The sequence below is a fragment of the Malania oleifera genome, chromosome 9 (genome assembly GCF_029873635.1).
Source record: "Malania oleifera isolate guangnan ecotype guangnan chromosome 9, ASM2987363v1, whole genome shotgun sequence".
Lineage (NCBI taxonomy): Eukaryota > Viridiplantae > Streptophyta > Magnoliopsida > Santalales > Ximeniaceae > Malania > Malania oleifera.
Genome location: NC_080425.1, coordinates 14,095,973 through 14,111,802, shown reverse-complemented (window position 1 = coordinate 14,111,802; position 15,830 = coordinate 14,095,973). Strand labels below are relative to the sequence as shown.

Sequence of the window (15,830 nt, the reverse complement as noted above, 5' to 3'; positions counted from 1 at the left end):
CCTCACATAATCGAGCGGAACATCACACGATTTGTGTGGACGTCGGTGGTTTGCCGGTTCGGAATCCCATGGGCCATAGTCACGGACCACAAGAGACAGTTCAATAATGAGTCTTCAAGAAATTCTGCTCCGACCAGTCCATTAAACTCTTGTTCACATCAGTAGCACATCCTCAAAGTAATAGTTATGTGAAAAACATGAACCAAACGATACTACACAGTTTAAGGACACAACTCAAGTCTGCGCAAGGTAGGTGAGTGGAAGAGCTCCCCTCTATAATCTAGACATACCACACTACCCAACGAGCAGCGACAGGGGAAACCCCATTTATGCCCGCATTTGGAGTAGAAGTCATTATCCCTATTGAAGTGGGGATCCCCTCTTAGCGAAGACAATACTTTCACAAGCAAGACAACAATGAAGAGCTCTAGGCAGAGATAGACCTCCTAGAGAAGAGGCAAGAGCAGGCGCGTGTGAGAATTGCAATATACCAGCAAAAGGTGGTGAAGTACTACAATAATTGCGTAAGAGTGCAAACGTTCCACCCCAAAGATCTAGTCCTCGGGAAGGCGCGAACCAGCCCAGCAGAACCAAGATCTAACAAGCTAAAACCGAACTAGGAGGGACCATACCGAGTTACAGCGGAAATAAAGTCGGGGACATACAAATTGGAGGACGTAGAGACAAAGGAGTTGAAAAATACATGGAACTTTAATGTGCTGAAAAAATATTACTCTTTGACTTTTTCATTTCACCAACTGTTGTACAACGGAATAGTAAGTCTCAAATACAAAAGTTGTACAACCAAGAAACTCAAAAGTGCATTACATCATATTGAATAAAACTATGAAGTTGGACTATTCAGTAGATCAGTTGGCTTTGCCTCCCTCTGCAACCTCTTTCTCCACCTCATCCACCTCGTTCATCTCGTCTACGAACTCAGGACTCTCACGACCGTACCCATGTGAACACACACCACCAAGAAGGTCAGGGTGCATGGTCCTGACCTGCTCCCAGCACCTCCTGAAACCTACACGATAAGTTTTGGCAGTGTCCATGATGAACCATGATGAATCCTTATACTCCCTCACCGCAGCTCTGACAGCATCAGCAGCAAGAACCGTAGCAGCAGCAAGAACCTCCTCCTTTCAGATCCTTTCAATTTCTTCCTAAAGGACCCGCTCGCGAAACTTGGCCTCACGGGGATCATTCTGGGCAACAACGTACTTTTCTCTGGCATCCAAGGTCTGCCGGTACATCTCGGTAACCTTTTTTTCCTCGGCCAAGGTCATGGTCGCCAACTGAGAACAAACAAAAGGAAAGAACAAGTTAAAAATTCTAAGGAGAAAGGGGGGAGATGGACAGGCACAGTCAAAAAACATGAGTTTCAAAGGTACTTGGTATGTGGTATGTCTAATCTTTTCAGAAAGAATGTTTGGAAGGGAACATTGCGCTTACACAAAATCCTCCAAGTGAACCGCCCTATGCAGCGCAGGAGCAGAACGGGTCGGCTCGGGAAAGATAGCTTCATTAAACACGGTCGGACTAGGAAGATGCGCTGCCGCAACATTCTACGCAGCAAGAGGCTCACTCTCGCTTACAATGGCCGCTTCCCTCTGAGACAGCTCCCCCTCGAGCTCCTTCCTCTTCTTCGTACTCCTGCTCGCCCTTTGTTTCTTAGCTTCACCCATGAGAAATTCGTACTTGTTAAACTCTATATCTGCAAAGGGAGAACAAGAGGTAAGACTACAAAAAACCGCAGGGACATTCAAATATATACATCATGAGATCAAAGATAAGATAAGACTTGGAGAAACGGGGCCAGTCCCTCACTACACAAAAGACTCACTCCTTGAGCAGCTCCTCGTGAGGGACTATCCCTTGTCGACCAAGGGCTCGTAGCTCTTTTAGAGTGGCCTGCTCAGCGGGAGACAGCGTCGGAAGTATATGACGCACCCGAGCTAAAAGAAAACGAAAAAACAAGTAAGCAACATGTACCTACACATAACTCCTACATACGTAGTAAGTAAATAAAGTGAAGAGAACATCACCATTAAGAGGAGCAGACCAAACGCGAGGCCCAATATGATTCAACTCTCCGGATGCAAAGAAGTATCGAAACTTCCAATCGTGAATAGAAGAGCTGCCCAAAGTAAAAAGTTTATAATCCGACAAAAAGTTGAAGTAGTATAGTTCCTTCTCCACAAAGTGCGTCCTCATCTGGAAGCAGCTCTGAAAGAGACACTGTGGGCTGATGACCTTTTCTGAGCAGGAGGACAGCAAAACACACCATAGAAAGGTACAAGTTCAGAATAAGCTGCAAAGGGGCTATGCAGTAAAAACGTAACACCTCAGAAATGAAAGGAAGAAAAGGAAGTCTAAGTCCTAAGTCCAAATAGTCTGTTTACAAATAGAGTTCACTGGGGCTAGGATCAAGAGCCGACTCCGAGCTAGTAGGTAACCTAATACTAATGTTTGCAGGAATAGCAAAGAAGTAGCGGACATTCTGTATGTCTGAGGAGGACAAATCACACCTAGCACTCCTCACCGTGACGGGAGCCCTCGCTGGGGGAGCCGAGAACTCCATGACAAAATCGAAATACGAAACAAGCAATTTATGCAAGTATACAAATAGATCAAACAGGTGAACTTCCCACAAAAACACAGAAGATACTGTGCGAAACAAGATCAAACGAGTAGATTTTGTATAAAAACATGACAGACACTATGCAGAAAAAGATCAAAAAAGCAAACTTCTCATAAGAACAACGAAGAACATGAAGAACAAGACAAACATACAATGTCACACAAAAGCAGAGAAAAGCAGCCAAGGGTAGAAGGAGAGCGTACCTAGAAGCCAAAAAGGTCCCTTGGATGAGATGAGAAGCAAATGAGGGAGCCCACGACCTTTATATAGAAAGCCTACATGAATCCCCGAGAAAATTAGCATCTCAAGAAGCCGGGAACGCATCAACAAGGTGTGCATCTCAAGGGAAAAGATATCAAATCCCCATACATACGCTGACATGGTGCTAGAATTTTTTACTTCTCGAGGTACAACCGATTTGACAAGTATTTATTAAAATTTTGCAAGACGGCGGACATCGAAAAAAACTTCAACTCGCTTCAAAGCGGTCAGATTGACTGCCCATTAGGCAAACAAGGCCTAATTGACGAGCACAACTCATAAGGCCGCGCAACAGCCCAACAAATGAGCACACCTCACTAGGCAAACAAGGCCCGATTAACGAGCACAGCTCGTGAGGCTACACAACAACCCAACAAATAAGCACAACTCATTAGACAAATAAGACCCAATTGACGAGCACAGCTCGTGAGGCCGCACAACAGCTAACAAATTAGCAGAGCTCATTAGCAGAACAAAGCTCACATGCAAACAAAGAGTGTAGCTTAGCAAAAATGCCTCGAAGAGCAGCTCGGCACAGCTAGCTCGGCAAAAAGTGCCTCAAAGAGTAGCTTAGCACAGCCAACTCAGCAAGAAAAGCCATTAAGAGCGGTTTGACACAAACCAGCTCGACAAAAAATGCCTCGAAGAGCAACTCAGAACAACTAACTCGGCAAAAAGTGCCTTGAAGAACAACTCAGCACAGCCAACTCAGTAAGAAAAGCCATTAAGCCTAACTCAACAAAAAATGTCTCGAAGAATAGCTCGGCAAAAAGTGCCTCAAAGGGCAGCTTGGCATAAAGTGCCTCGAAGGGTGGCTCGGCACAGCCAACTCGGCAAGTATTGCCTCGAAGATCAACTCGGCCAAACAGTTCGACAAAAAGTAACTCGAAGGGCAGCTCGGCAAAAAAAAAGAAAAAAAAAAAACCACCTCAAAGAGCAGCTTGGCACAACCAGCTCGGCAACAGATGCTAGGGAGAGCAACCCGCCACAAAAAGCTCGACAAAGAGTGCCATGAAATGCTTCAAAAAATAGCGCGACAAAAAATACTCCAAAAGAACAGCTCAGAAGAAAGTGTCATCAAGATCAGCTTGGCAAAATCTAGCCGGAGCAAAATGCCACCAAGAAAGTTGCTCGGCAGAATTTGCTCAAAGCAAAGCCTCAAGAAGCTGCTCGGCAAGGGCCAGGGGGGAACAAAATTCCCCCATGAGGTTGCTCGGCAAAATCTGGTCGGAAGGATCTACTTGGCACAAACGAGCGAACAGAGCTAGTCGGAAATGTCTGCTCAGCACAAATCCTCGAGAATGATGATTCAAAAACAATCAGCTCGACATAAGCAGCGCGTCACTACGGCTCAAATCAACCAAATCTCGTCAGGACTGGCTCAACAAGCCGTTCGAGCCCCATCGTCGGCTCGGATCAGTCGACCCCTCTCAGATCGACTCGAAAAAGTTGTATCACTCCCCCTCGGCTTAGCAAGCCGTTTGAGCCCCACCATCGGCTCGGATCAGCCGAACCAGGTTGACGTCAACCAGCCGAGCAACAGATATTCCTTAAAAAATAATAATAATAATAATAATAATAATAATAATAATAATAATAATAATAAGGGGAGGACAACTGATATATATGAGAAGACAGCAACTTTTAAAATTCCTTCTAGAAATTTGAAACTAAGGGAGGAGACAACTGATATGTCCCAAATATACTAGCCCTAAAACAATTCATCTATCATAATGGAGTATTAAGGAACAGCCATGATCAAGGTCATTATTGCCCAAGGGCAGCTATTCTTGAGAATTCTACTCCATGCACACCAGAGCGATCCACGCCCGTGCCATTAAAAGCTATCATCAGCTCCTTAAAGGCCACAGCGATTCACGCCCACACCATAACTAGCCAATAAATGGTCATACCCCCTTGGGTCAACTCTAACCACTATAAGAAAGGACACAGGGACGAGGACAAAGTAAGTCATTCAGCACCCATTCTTACTATTATATTTAACCTCTTTGAAGCATTTTCCTTAATTAAGCATCAAAGTGATCCCTCGAACTACACCTCGAGTCCTCCAAACTTTTTTTCCTTTTCTCCTTTTCAGGTCAACGGAGGTCGGAGAGCAGTCCCGTTGGTCACTGCCGATTTTATCCCGCAACAGTCCCCCCAGAGTACAACCCGGGTCCTCCAAGTCTTTTTTCTTTTCCCCTTTTCAAGTCAATGAAAGTCGGAGAGCAATCCCACCGGTCACCGCCAATTTTATCCCGCAACACAACCAAACACTGAGAGAGAGAGAGAGATGAGGGGCTTAGGGAAAAATAGCCGGTGGTGGTGGTGATCACAGTGCAGCCCGTTCATTGTGAGAGAGAGAGTACTGGAGATTCTCCGAAAAACCATGTCGAGGGTAGCAAGTGAGAAGAGGGGATCTTTTAGTTTCTTAATTTAGGAAAGGGATAAGGAAAAAACTACATGGTTTTGTTTCATTTTTTTTAAGAGAGGCTTATTACTATGTTTCGAAGATTGACAGATTCATAATAAAAATAACTAGCATTTTAATGCATTTCCCATTTTCCAAAAATAAAATCCAATGTTATCTTAAATTTTGTTTCATATTACCATAATATATTATTTACTTTGGCCTATTTGCTTACAATACATTAAAAATTGTTTTTTTTTTTTTTTTTGTAATTTTCTACTTTTAAACTCAGAAACACCTCAAATTAGCATTGAGGATTTGGAAACAAGAGAAGACCTTGCGCTAACACACACTCTTAATTATTATGGTATTCTAATTTGCTACCATTACCTGGTTGGATACCCAGAAATGAAGTTTCGATTGGCATAACATCAACAGGGATGCCAATATGAAGGGAAACTGCTGGTATTACGTTATCAAATTTGCAGTGGTAGCAGATGTTAATATAACTACAAAATCATTATTTGGCTTCAGAGGAAGGGGAAAAAAAAACTCTTACCTTACCACTAGAGCCTCCATAACCAGAGTAGTCGTATCTGCATATATTAAAATCAAGATATGGAACATCAAATACTGCCAAATAAAGATAATGACGGTGCATACGTGGGCAATTCAAGGAAAAAACCAAAAACACAAAGGTGAAAATTCATTATTTGCACCCAAAAAAAAGGAGGCAAATGCAAACCAGAATGAAGACCCAGTAACTAAAATCCAGAATTGGTTGAATCTCTTGGGATCAAAAGTGGCGTAGAGAGAAACAGTTGAACGACACCCAAATGGATAAATTAAATATGCTTTACTATGTCAATCTCATAAACTCGGACAACGGATTTCAAGATTAAAAGGGAAAAAATAAAAATAAAAACGTAGTATATACAAGGGTCGTATATTTGAAGTATAATGAAAAGAAGAATCGTGGAGTATCGCCTGCTCTAAAGTCATAAAGTGACCGCAAGCAAAAAGCAAATTTCCATTGCAAGAAATTTACTAGATCGATACGAAAGTAGTCGACAGATTATATCTTAACATGTCACCTACGGCACAACTTTCAAGGAGAAACTGAGCGCCGTCTCCATCCAAGCTCAGCAGTCAAAATCAATCACTTCAAACCCCAAAAATATAAAAATTAAATACCATAAAGAAAAAAAAGTCGGAAAACACTGTTCATCAATTAGGTAACCATTAACCCACCTTCTTTACTTTCACCTTGTTGAACAGGAAAACCCATCTCAAAGTAAATATGCAGAAGGCTCATATATTTAACTATAAATAAATAGCACAGATTACAGATCTGAGGGCAGCAACGGAAGGTAAACCGCAAAACTGCATCAGACTAAAAAGCAACGTATTTTAAACATAAACCAGAAGATCCAACGGAGATAAAGATTAAAAGACAAATCGCCACATGGGAAAAGCGGGAATCCATTCATGTGAAACTGAAAATTTTCAAAAAGAGGAGACGAAAAAAAAAAAGGTAATAAGATTTGCTCACTCCGTAGATTAGAGAGAAAAATAGTCATCTCCAACACAAGATTCATTAATAGTGGTAGAAGAGCACTAACCCCATGAGATTAACTCTGAGATTGACCTTGAGCTGCACAAAGAGATCGTACAGCTGGCCAAGGTCCGCAGCATTGCCATGAGAGTAAAGCAGAGTGAGGCGAGCATAAGGGTTTCTCAGATAAAAGGCAACAATCCTGTTCCCCTGCTTAGTGTCTAGAAGCAAAACATCGAGAGAGTTGTCGTCGCCGTGTGGGAACGCCGGCGGCATCGACGGCGAGTTCATCGCTGAAACAGCCACGAGCTTTCCGTCCTCGCGCTTCTTCACCGCATAGGTCGCCGGAGAGGGCGGAAAGAAGGCGAACTTCGCCGCCAGACGAGAAAACATGCACCCCATTCCCCCCCAGATGATGAAACGCAGAGACCCAATTCATTGACGGCTTGAATGCATGTGAAGGACTGTACAGAGAGAGAAGCAGACACAGAAAACAGAGTCTGGGGGGGTTTATGGGCTTGCTGTGAAATGGGGTAGTTTACGAGCTTGTTGAGGAGCGTTTATGGGTTTGGTAAGGGAATAGCTAGGAAATGAAGGATGGGGTTCATGAGCTGCACAGGGGTAGTTGTGGTGTGGTGGAAAGTGTGGCCAGTACGTTGGCGTTACGTTTTCTGATTGCCTTGCTAAATCTGTGTAAGAGCATGGAAGTTTATGGGAGAAGAGAGAGAGAGAGAGAGAGGGAGGGACAGAGCCCAGTGACGAAGGTCGGGGAAGAGCGTGGCTAAGCTAGAGAAAAACCCGAGGACTGCTGGGTTCAGGTTCATGACTTCATTATATATGTCAGTGTGCAGAGGGAGGGCCACAGGGTTTGGTGGTCAATATCGATCTCTCTAATGGAGCACACTTTTTGGCCGCTTCCCACTTTCCTATGCAGTGCATACGCTCCCGTGTGTCTATGACTAACACGAACTCGCTTTTAGAGAAAAACAAAATTTGTTTCTCACCTGACCCTGTGGATGTTGCATTGGAAAAGAGTGAAGTTTCGGAGGAGTCCTTCAAGATTCTTACAATTTCACTTTCGCACTCCATGGGTTTCATAATTTCACTTTTCTCCCTCTGCTGCTTTCACAAAAGTGTAGGGAAAAAAACCTCACAACAAAGCCACTCAAAACCGAAACCCACTTGTAGCAAAATCCAAGCTTGGTTCATATCTCAATATAATTTCGTATAATTATGTGCATTTAATTGATATGTGTAGAATGAAGAAAGCATTTACGATGATATTGATATGCTAGACAAGTGCGATTCAGAAATAAAGGGATTAAAATGAAAGAAATAAGTAAAGAAGGGAAAAAGATGCTCGGAAGGGATCACTATATCTATAAAAATATTTTAAAATTTTAATTCATAATTCTACCCTAATTAAAGTACAAAAATTGCATTACAAGTAGGTATTATAGATTTTTTCTTTCTCTAACTATTGTCATAATAATTGAGAAATCACTCCACTTTCACTATTTTCCCTTTTTTTTTTTTTTTTTCTTGTGATTGGCCTTCTAAAGATAAGTGCATATGAGATGTTGGATGATAATGGCAATGATGACGATGACAATTGTCAGGCAATGACAATTGGAAGAGTTACGAGTCTAAGCAATAAGTCGAGGTTAAGATTACATAAATAGGAAAAGAGAAAAGGTGCTGAGTAGATGGTAAAGGTTCAATTGAAGATGATGATGATTGAGGGGAAAAAATTTTGCGTTTTTTCTCATAAAACTAAGGTTGATAGTAGTGGGTTGCGGATGATTGTTGATTTCTCTCATGAATAATCAACGATGCAAGATCTCGATATTGTTTATTTCTTTCACAACCAATCAACGATATGAGTAAAAAGTGATCATGATAGATTTTGGATCAACTTTTGACTTCAATACCAACTAATAGAGAGATGCGAAAGAGAACATATGTGTGTGTGTGTGTGTGTGTGTGTGTGTGTGTGAGAGAGAGAGAGAGAGAGAGAGAGAGAGAGAGAGAGAGAGAGAGGAAAATGGAGTGCATGGAAGGGAAGGGCAATTCTTGCAAAGGATCAAAATGTCTATAAGCACACATAACAAAAACTCAATTTAATTAAAAGTGCGTGACTAGGTATTAAGGAATTTGATGACTTGGGGCTTAAATTAAAACCATATATACTCTTTCTAAACTTGAAACCCTAATTTCCTAGAAATATTCCCTAGATATTTCATAAAAATATTAACAAAAAAGAAATCCAAAACAAAAAATTACAAGAATAATGCTACTATGATCTCCGTCAAGTAGTAAAATAAAAATAATCCAAATTTGAACTAATTACACAAATTAGTTTTCAGTGAACTTACCTCATAAATTTGAGGGCTAATTTTGATATTTAAGATGGTCAATTCTACAATCTCTTGAGATAGGGATGTGGACCTCGAGCCTGTGAAAGCAATTACTTTAATTATGGAAATAACATACCATTCCCTAAATTATAAGACTCTTAAATTTGTCCCATTAAAAGTAAGTTCTAGTAGATATGAAGTTAAAGAACCCAATTTATATAAGGAGTGCTTTCAAGGATAATGACAATGACAGTGAAGCATCATTAGCAAATAAAAAAGGGGTGATGAATTAGAAAATAAAAAATAATGTTATACTTACTGGACATCACACTTTTTCTTATTTATTGTCTTCAATGATTGTACCATGCATATAAATACCCACATAGCAATGGGTAAGTAAAAAAAAGGTAAAATTTAGAAGGTAAGTATAGCATTCATGAAAATTGAAGACTAAATTTGATAGTAATTTTGGGTGTAGCAATTATTTGCTTTTAGATTAATTTTCTAAGCAATATCATTCTATCTTGTATTCTTCAAACTTTGTGAAACATATTTTCTCATATCCCAAGAAAACTCTTTGAATAGGCATGGGAGAATTTATTTTTTTTTTTTGAAGATTAAAAAAAAGACACTAACAAAGAAGTAGATGTTGATAAATAGAGAATTAGTCTATTGAGCTCAAAGAGGTATTATTGTGTAAACCCTGAAATTTCCAAAGAAGAGATAAGTGAAAAGGGTTTCATAACTCAAAATCTAGTGAATATATTTTGATTTCTCCCAATGAAAAGATAATTAGGGTGTTTGAAGAGCAAGGCAAAAGGTGCAAGAAAAAAGAAAAGGGTTAGTCAATTCAAAGTGTTTCCTAAACGATGACAAAGAAGGTTTGAGAAGAGGTTTTCAAACTAGTTTCTTTATTTTATTTAATTTTTCAAAAAAAATTCAAGTTCTTTTAAGAACCCTTGCCATACATGAGTTAGTATTATCCCTACCATTGAAATGATGTGATGGTAGAATTTAAAAAATATATATATATATATACTTACAGAGACATTTGAGAGACACACAATAATTGCTTATTTAATTTTTTAATTATTGTGCAATAATACAAAATTTGAAAATTTTATGTTATTCAACTCTTTAAGCATTGTTTTATGACTTCATAGAGTAAAATATTATTATAAAATAATTCTAAAATGACAATAGTATATTGAAAACATAATATCTTTACTCTATCTTATTATATTTCAAGATATAATTGCTCAATTTAGTTTGGCTAACCTCTAAATAAATTATTTAAAATATACTTTTATCGCACTACTAACAAAAACTAATTAAATTGACCAATTTAGTATATTTTTAAAACAAAATGAGCAATTTATCTATGGCCCAACCCACATATTTAATGAATCTATTATTTTAAAAGGGTCCAATAAATATTATATCTTAAATTATGTGAACCATTTTGATAGATATATTATTATTATTTAATGAATAGTAGAAAAAAATTTAAAATTAGTTCTCATGATTTTATTTTATTTTTAATTTAAAATTACTAAAAATTAGCGTTGAGATTTTTGGGATCCAAGAGACCAGTGGTGTTGGGCTTTGATTAAAAAGGGGAAAAAACACAAAGTACCCGAAGTACATATGTTGGATCCAAATAGCCTCTAAATATAGGTTATGTCTAAATTAATTCACTAAATAAGTGAATTGATTAGACATTATATTATTTGGGGGTAATTCTGAATTTTCTTAAAATTTTTTATAGAATCAAACGAAATTCAAAGGTCTATTTTCTAATTTTATCACTTGTAAAAATTTAAAATGACAAAACACTCAACACCCAAGTGGTTAAAATTTAAATAATAAATTTTATTTTTGTATAGAAATAAATTACTTCAAGTATATTTTTATCACACTATTAACAAATAGTGTGTTCCTTGGAATGCATGGAATCGGGAATGAAGAGTAAAATTAAATTGATCAATTTAGGATAAATTATAAACAAAGTGAGCAATTTATTTGTGCACCAACCCACACATTTAATGAATCTATTATTTTAGAAGAGTATTAAATATCATATCTTAAATTATGTGTGCCATTTCAATAGATATATTATTTATTTAATAAACTATAGTAAAAATTTTTAAATTTGTTTTTATAATTTTATTTTATTTTAAATTTAAATTACTAAAATTAGCATTGAGATTTTAGAGAGAGCTCTTGTTTTTTTTTTTTTTTTTTTGGATATCACCCGGGTGTTCACGTCCGTTTTACGGTCCGTGACTAATCCCACGCCCCGTGACACTGCTCCCACAACACCACGAGAAGGTAAATCAGGAGCCTAGGGGAAGAATCGAACCCAGGAGGTGCAATTGAGAGAGCTCTTATTTGCTTCATATGTATATAGTGTAATCTAACATGTGTTGTTGGGCTTCTATTAAGATGGGAGAAATGTATGACATACAAGGAAGGTACATGCATCGCCTCTTAAAATGAGTTGTCACTAAAGGTGGGGTAACAGTTAGAACTCCTAGGTAGTTGTCAATAGGGAGAAGATGAAAGCAAGTCTTAACATATTTTTAGATGTTGATAAATGACCTCTAAATACAGTTTATGTCTTAGCTAACTGCCTACATAAGTCAATCAATCATACATCATACTATTTGGTAGCAAAACACTCAACACCTCGGGTAGTTAAAATTTAAATAATAAAATTTATTTTTATGAAAATAATTTATTTTATTTTATTTTATTTATAATTATTAATCATATATATGACAAAAATATTATTTATGTTAAATTTAAAATTTATTTTCTATCACTATTTTTAAATTTTATCAAATATTTATGCTCCTATGAGTTGAGAAGGTTATCTTGAAAACAACAAGCATTAAAATATTAGATGTCAAAATTAATTCAATATTTAAATTCAATAACTCGTTTAAGTTCAATTTAAAACTAGTTCACAAAAAAACATATTAGAATTCAATGTTTAGCTCTTAACGCTTAATTTTATCTAACATCATCTTAGTTTTATTTGGTTTCTTTTTTGTAGCCCTTACAATATAAGCATTGGAGGATTTTTCTGAAAGTCCCGACCATAGTCATCCCATTGTTCTGTCCTTATAGGGACATTGAGACCAAAGAGACCCCTAACCAAGAAGGTTACTTAGAAACCTCATCAATAGTATGGGGTCATCTATGGCAAAGCTATAAAACATGGTTTGCTCATAGCCTTGCCATAATAAGAAAGGGATAGTAGGTCAAGGAGTGGTCGGGAACATGTTTTAGTATTCTTCCATCTCGGTCATCTCTCTTGATAAGAGGAACAAGAATCTAGGATTCCCTTAGATCGTGTTCTCCTTAATAATAGTTTCAGATCATGTAAGATTATATAAAGTTGCTCACAAAGAACATTTTAGACTCTTAGGGTGTGATGCCTTAGGTCAAAAAAGGGGCTTGCAATCTACCAATTCACAACCATAATGGAGAGAAAATGATAAATAACCAACTCGTGCTAAAAGCAAAAATTGGCAAGTTGAATCAAAGGTTTGTGGAAGAAAAAATTTGGTTAACACAAATTTGATGGGTGATTGAAAAGACTCCATTCACAAAGGAAATAACAGATAAGCATCTACTAATAAGGGTACAATGCCAGTTGTAGAATCTTACAATGACATTATGGACCCGATAGACCACCTAGAGACCTTCTAGGCTCTAGTGGTATTATACAGAATCTCAAATGTCATCATAAATTCATGTGTCTAGCTTTCACAACCACCCTCATGAACTCTACACAAACATGGTAGACGAGTCTAAAGTAAGGGTTAATCTTAACCTTTAAAGAATTTGGCACTCAATTTATAGTTTGTTTTATGAGTAGTCAAAGAATGAGAAAGACATGGATCAACCTCATGAAGTTTTCAAAAGCTTTAGCTACTAAAAAAAGAAAGGGTGTTACAATGCAACAAGGTTGAGCATGAAAAAGAGAAGCAAGATGGAGATGCTTAAGAGCTAATCCCAGAAGAAATGGAAAGATATATTGTAAAGACCCAAAAAATTTTAACTGTTAAAATAATAAGGAAGATAATAAATGGAATAGGGGGGAAATAAAAGTAAGGGGGAAAAGAGATTTTAAAAGAATCAAGCAGGGACTCGTCGACGATGTTGATTTTCTCGTCGACGATGTTGATTTTCTCGTCGACGAGTTTGTGTGTCTTGTTGACGAGGATTTCCTAGGAGAGGTTCCAAGTATTCTGAAATTCGTCGAAGAACCCTCGATCCCGTCTACGAATGGTCTTCTTAGGCTCGTCGACGAAGCCAAGTGGCTAGCCACCTATAAATATGCGAAAATCACATTTAAAGCAAGGAAATTTGTTCTTCTTTTATTTCTCTCTAAAAAAAACGACCCTCCCACCTTCTCTCTAAGATTTTGGCTCCGTTTCTCCCCGATTTGACGATCAGAAGTTATCACGTTGATCCTAGGGAGATTCTCTACAACTTAGCCGGAACAGAGTTTTAGTTTGAGGAGTTTGGGAATCATCCCAAAATCAAGGTAAATAGGATATTTTAAGTTATATTGTTAATATGGAATGTATAGAGTCTAGGGAGTGATAAAATAGCATTTTGTTGAAGTTTGAGTTGATAAATTCAAGTTTTTGAATTAGGATCCGGGTGAGTATCGTCGGCGTCGTTTCAGGGTTTTCGCAGGCGTAATCTAGGAAACAGGTAAGGGGAATTTATTATGGTAGGATTTTTATTAAAGTTTAAACTGGTTACTTTGAAAATATAAAATATTTATATTTAAGTATGATTTATTTGAATAGTTGAACATTTAGGAAAATATTAACTTCTGATTTATATATATATGGAAAAGAAATTGTGTGGCAGGAATACAATTTTTCATAATTTTAACTACCTGATATGAGTATAGAATGATGAATTTACTGTTGATTTGTGAACTAATGATTAGCTATGAGTACAGCTTATGGTAAATATTGAATGTTGTGAATACTGGCTGATTGAGTTTGTTGTGTGACAAATAATATGGTGTGCAACGACCTCAAATTCTTAACATAAAATATAACATAATAAATGGAAAAGTCGACCCAAACCCGTGAGTAACGAGGAGACCTGTCAATCACAACGGAAACCTAAGCAGCAGCAAGTATAAAATCTCAATCATCCATCCATAAAACATAATACCAGAGTTATCTATATTCCCAAAATACTGTATCTATTTACATTCTTCCAAAATATTTCAAAATACATCTAGGATCTCATAATTAAAACAACTTTGATCCGAGTACATTACTTACCCTCCTAACGGGGTAGCTTAGTAAACTCAACGACGGTCACGACCGACCAGTCACTCAAGGTCTCTTGAAAAATATATTAAGTTCGGGGGTGAGACACTTCTCAGTAAAGGAAAATAAACTAAATACAGTTGTGTGGCAACATGAACATTTAATGCAATTATACATATACAATACATTTCATATATCGGTAAACATTCATCATAACATACTAAATTCTCATATACTTTCATATTTATTAATAAATCATAACGTACATAAATCATCTGTTATAACTGATAATACTGAAAACATACCCAGGATGAATAGCTAGCTGATGTCATGTTACCACCTATGACGGGTTGTGCAGCCCGAAGGTGGGACCCGACAATGGCTGGCCGATCACTGCCGAGTCAAAAATGTCTGTAAGTATGATGAGCCAGCCACACTCTAGTTTGAACTGGCAGGTGGACATCCACACTCTACTGAAAGCCACATCGACTATCCATCACCCACCCCCTCGTGGGGTGGTTATAACTAATCTGATCATAAACATCTTATCTATAAGCTACGGTACCATGCTCCTAAACTGAACTAAACTAACATCCGGATTCTGATAACATATAGTGCATGATAATATAGCGGCCTCGTGCCGAACGTTTCATAATTACGACATCGCGCCAAACATTTCATAATTACGGCCTCGTGCCGAACATTACATAATTACGACCTTGTGCCAAACATGTCATACTCACGGCCTCGTGCCGAACATATCATAATTACAGCCTCGTGCCAAACATATCATAATTATGGCCTCGTGCCGAACATATCATATATATCATTCTAAAAATAAATCATTTATCATGTAATTCAACATTGTAATGTACTGTACTCTTTCATAATTTCTCAAAACATATTTCATTCATATCATCATCGTATCATGATATTCTTTCATGGAAAATAACATTCATGCCACACATTTGATGTATAAAACCATATATTATATTCTAAAAATCTTAATTTTCGGCATCTCATACATATATATACATTTCATCACATTAGTAGTATTTTCTCAAACGTACATTTATTTCATAATATTCAAATACTGTAAATACCTTTAGGAAATCAAGTCACTCATAAATAATAATAGTTTGTGTGAAAAATAATTGCTTTAGTTTATTCCCTTACCTGGCTACTGAGAAAGCCCCCTAAAATATCCTAGCCTAACACCTGTAGGATTTCTGATCAAGACCTTGAAAATGAAAACTCACGGTTTTTAACTTCAGTATTTTTACATGTACAT

At 37.5% G+C, this 15,830-nt stretch overlaps 1 protein-coding gene and 1 long non-coding RNA gene across 3 annotated transcripts in view; both read right to left on the bottom strand.

The window, feature by feature from the left end:
- The window catches only part of LOC131164580 (uncharacterized), a 54,034-nt gene extending 46,303 nt beyond the window's left edge, over positions 1 to 7,731 (bottom strand). The window contains exons 1-2 of the mRNA XM_058121875.1: positions 6,941 to 7,731; positions 5,878 to 5,914 (exon numbers count right to left, since the gene is read on the bottom strand). Coding sequence (XP_057977858.1) covers positions 5,878 to 5,914; positions 6,941 to 7,275 — 372 coding nt within the window. The 5' untranslated portion in view covers positions 7,276 to 7,731. The remainder of the gene's footprint in view (positions 1 to 5,877; positions 5,915 to 6,940) is intronic.
- On the bottom strand, positions 718 to 4,020 carry LOC131164581 (uncharacterized). Of its 2 annotated transcripts, XR_009139285.1 has the most exons (3): positions 1,850 to 4,020; positions 1,459 to 1,720; positions 718 to 1,301 (listed from the first exon to the last, which is right to left on the bottom strand). It is a non-coding gene; the product is annotated as an uncharacterized LOC131164581 (long non-coding RNA). The 2 variants fall into 2 exon arrangements; XR_009139284.1 differs by having other exon boundaries at positions 1,459 to 2,283.
- Positions 7,732 to 15,830: the final 8,099 nt, after the last annotated feature.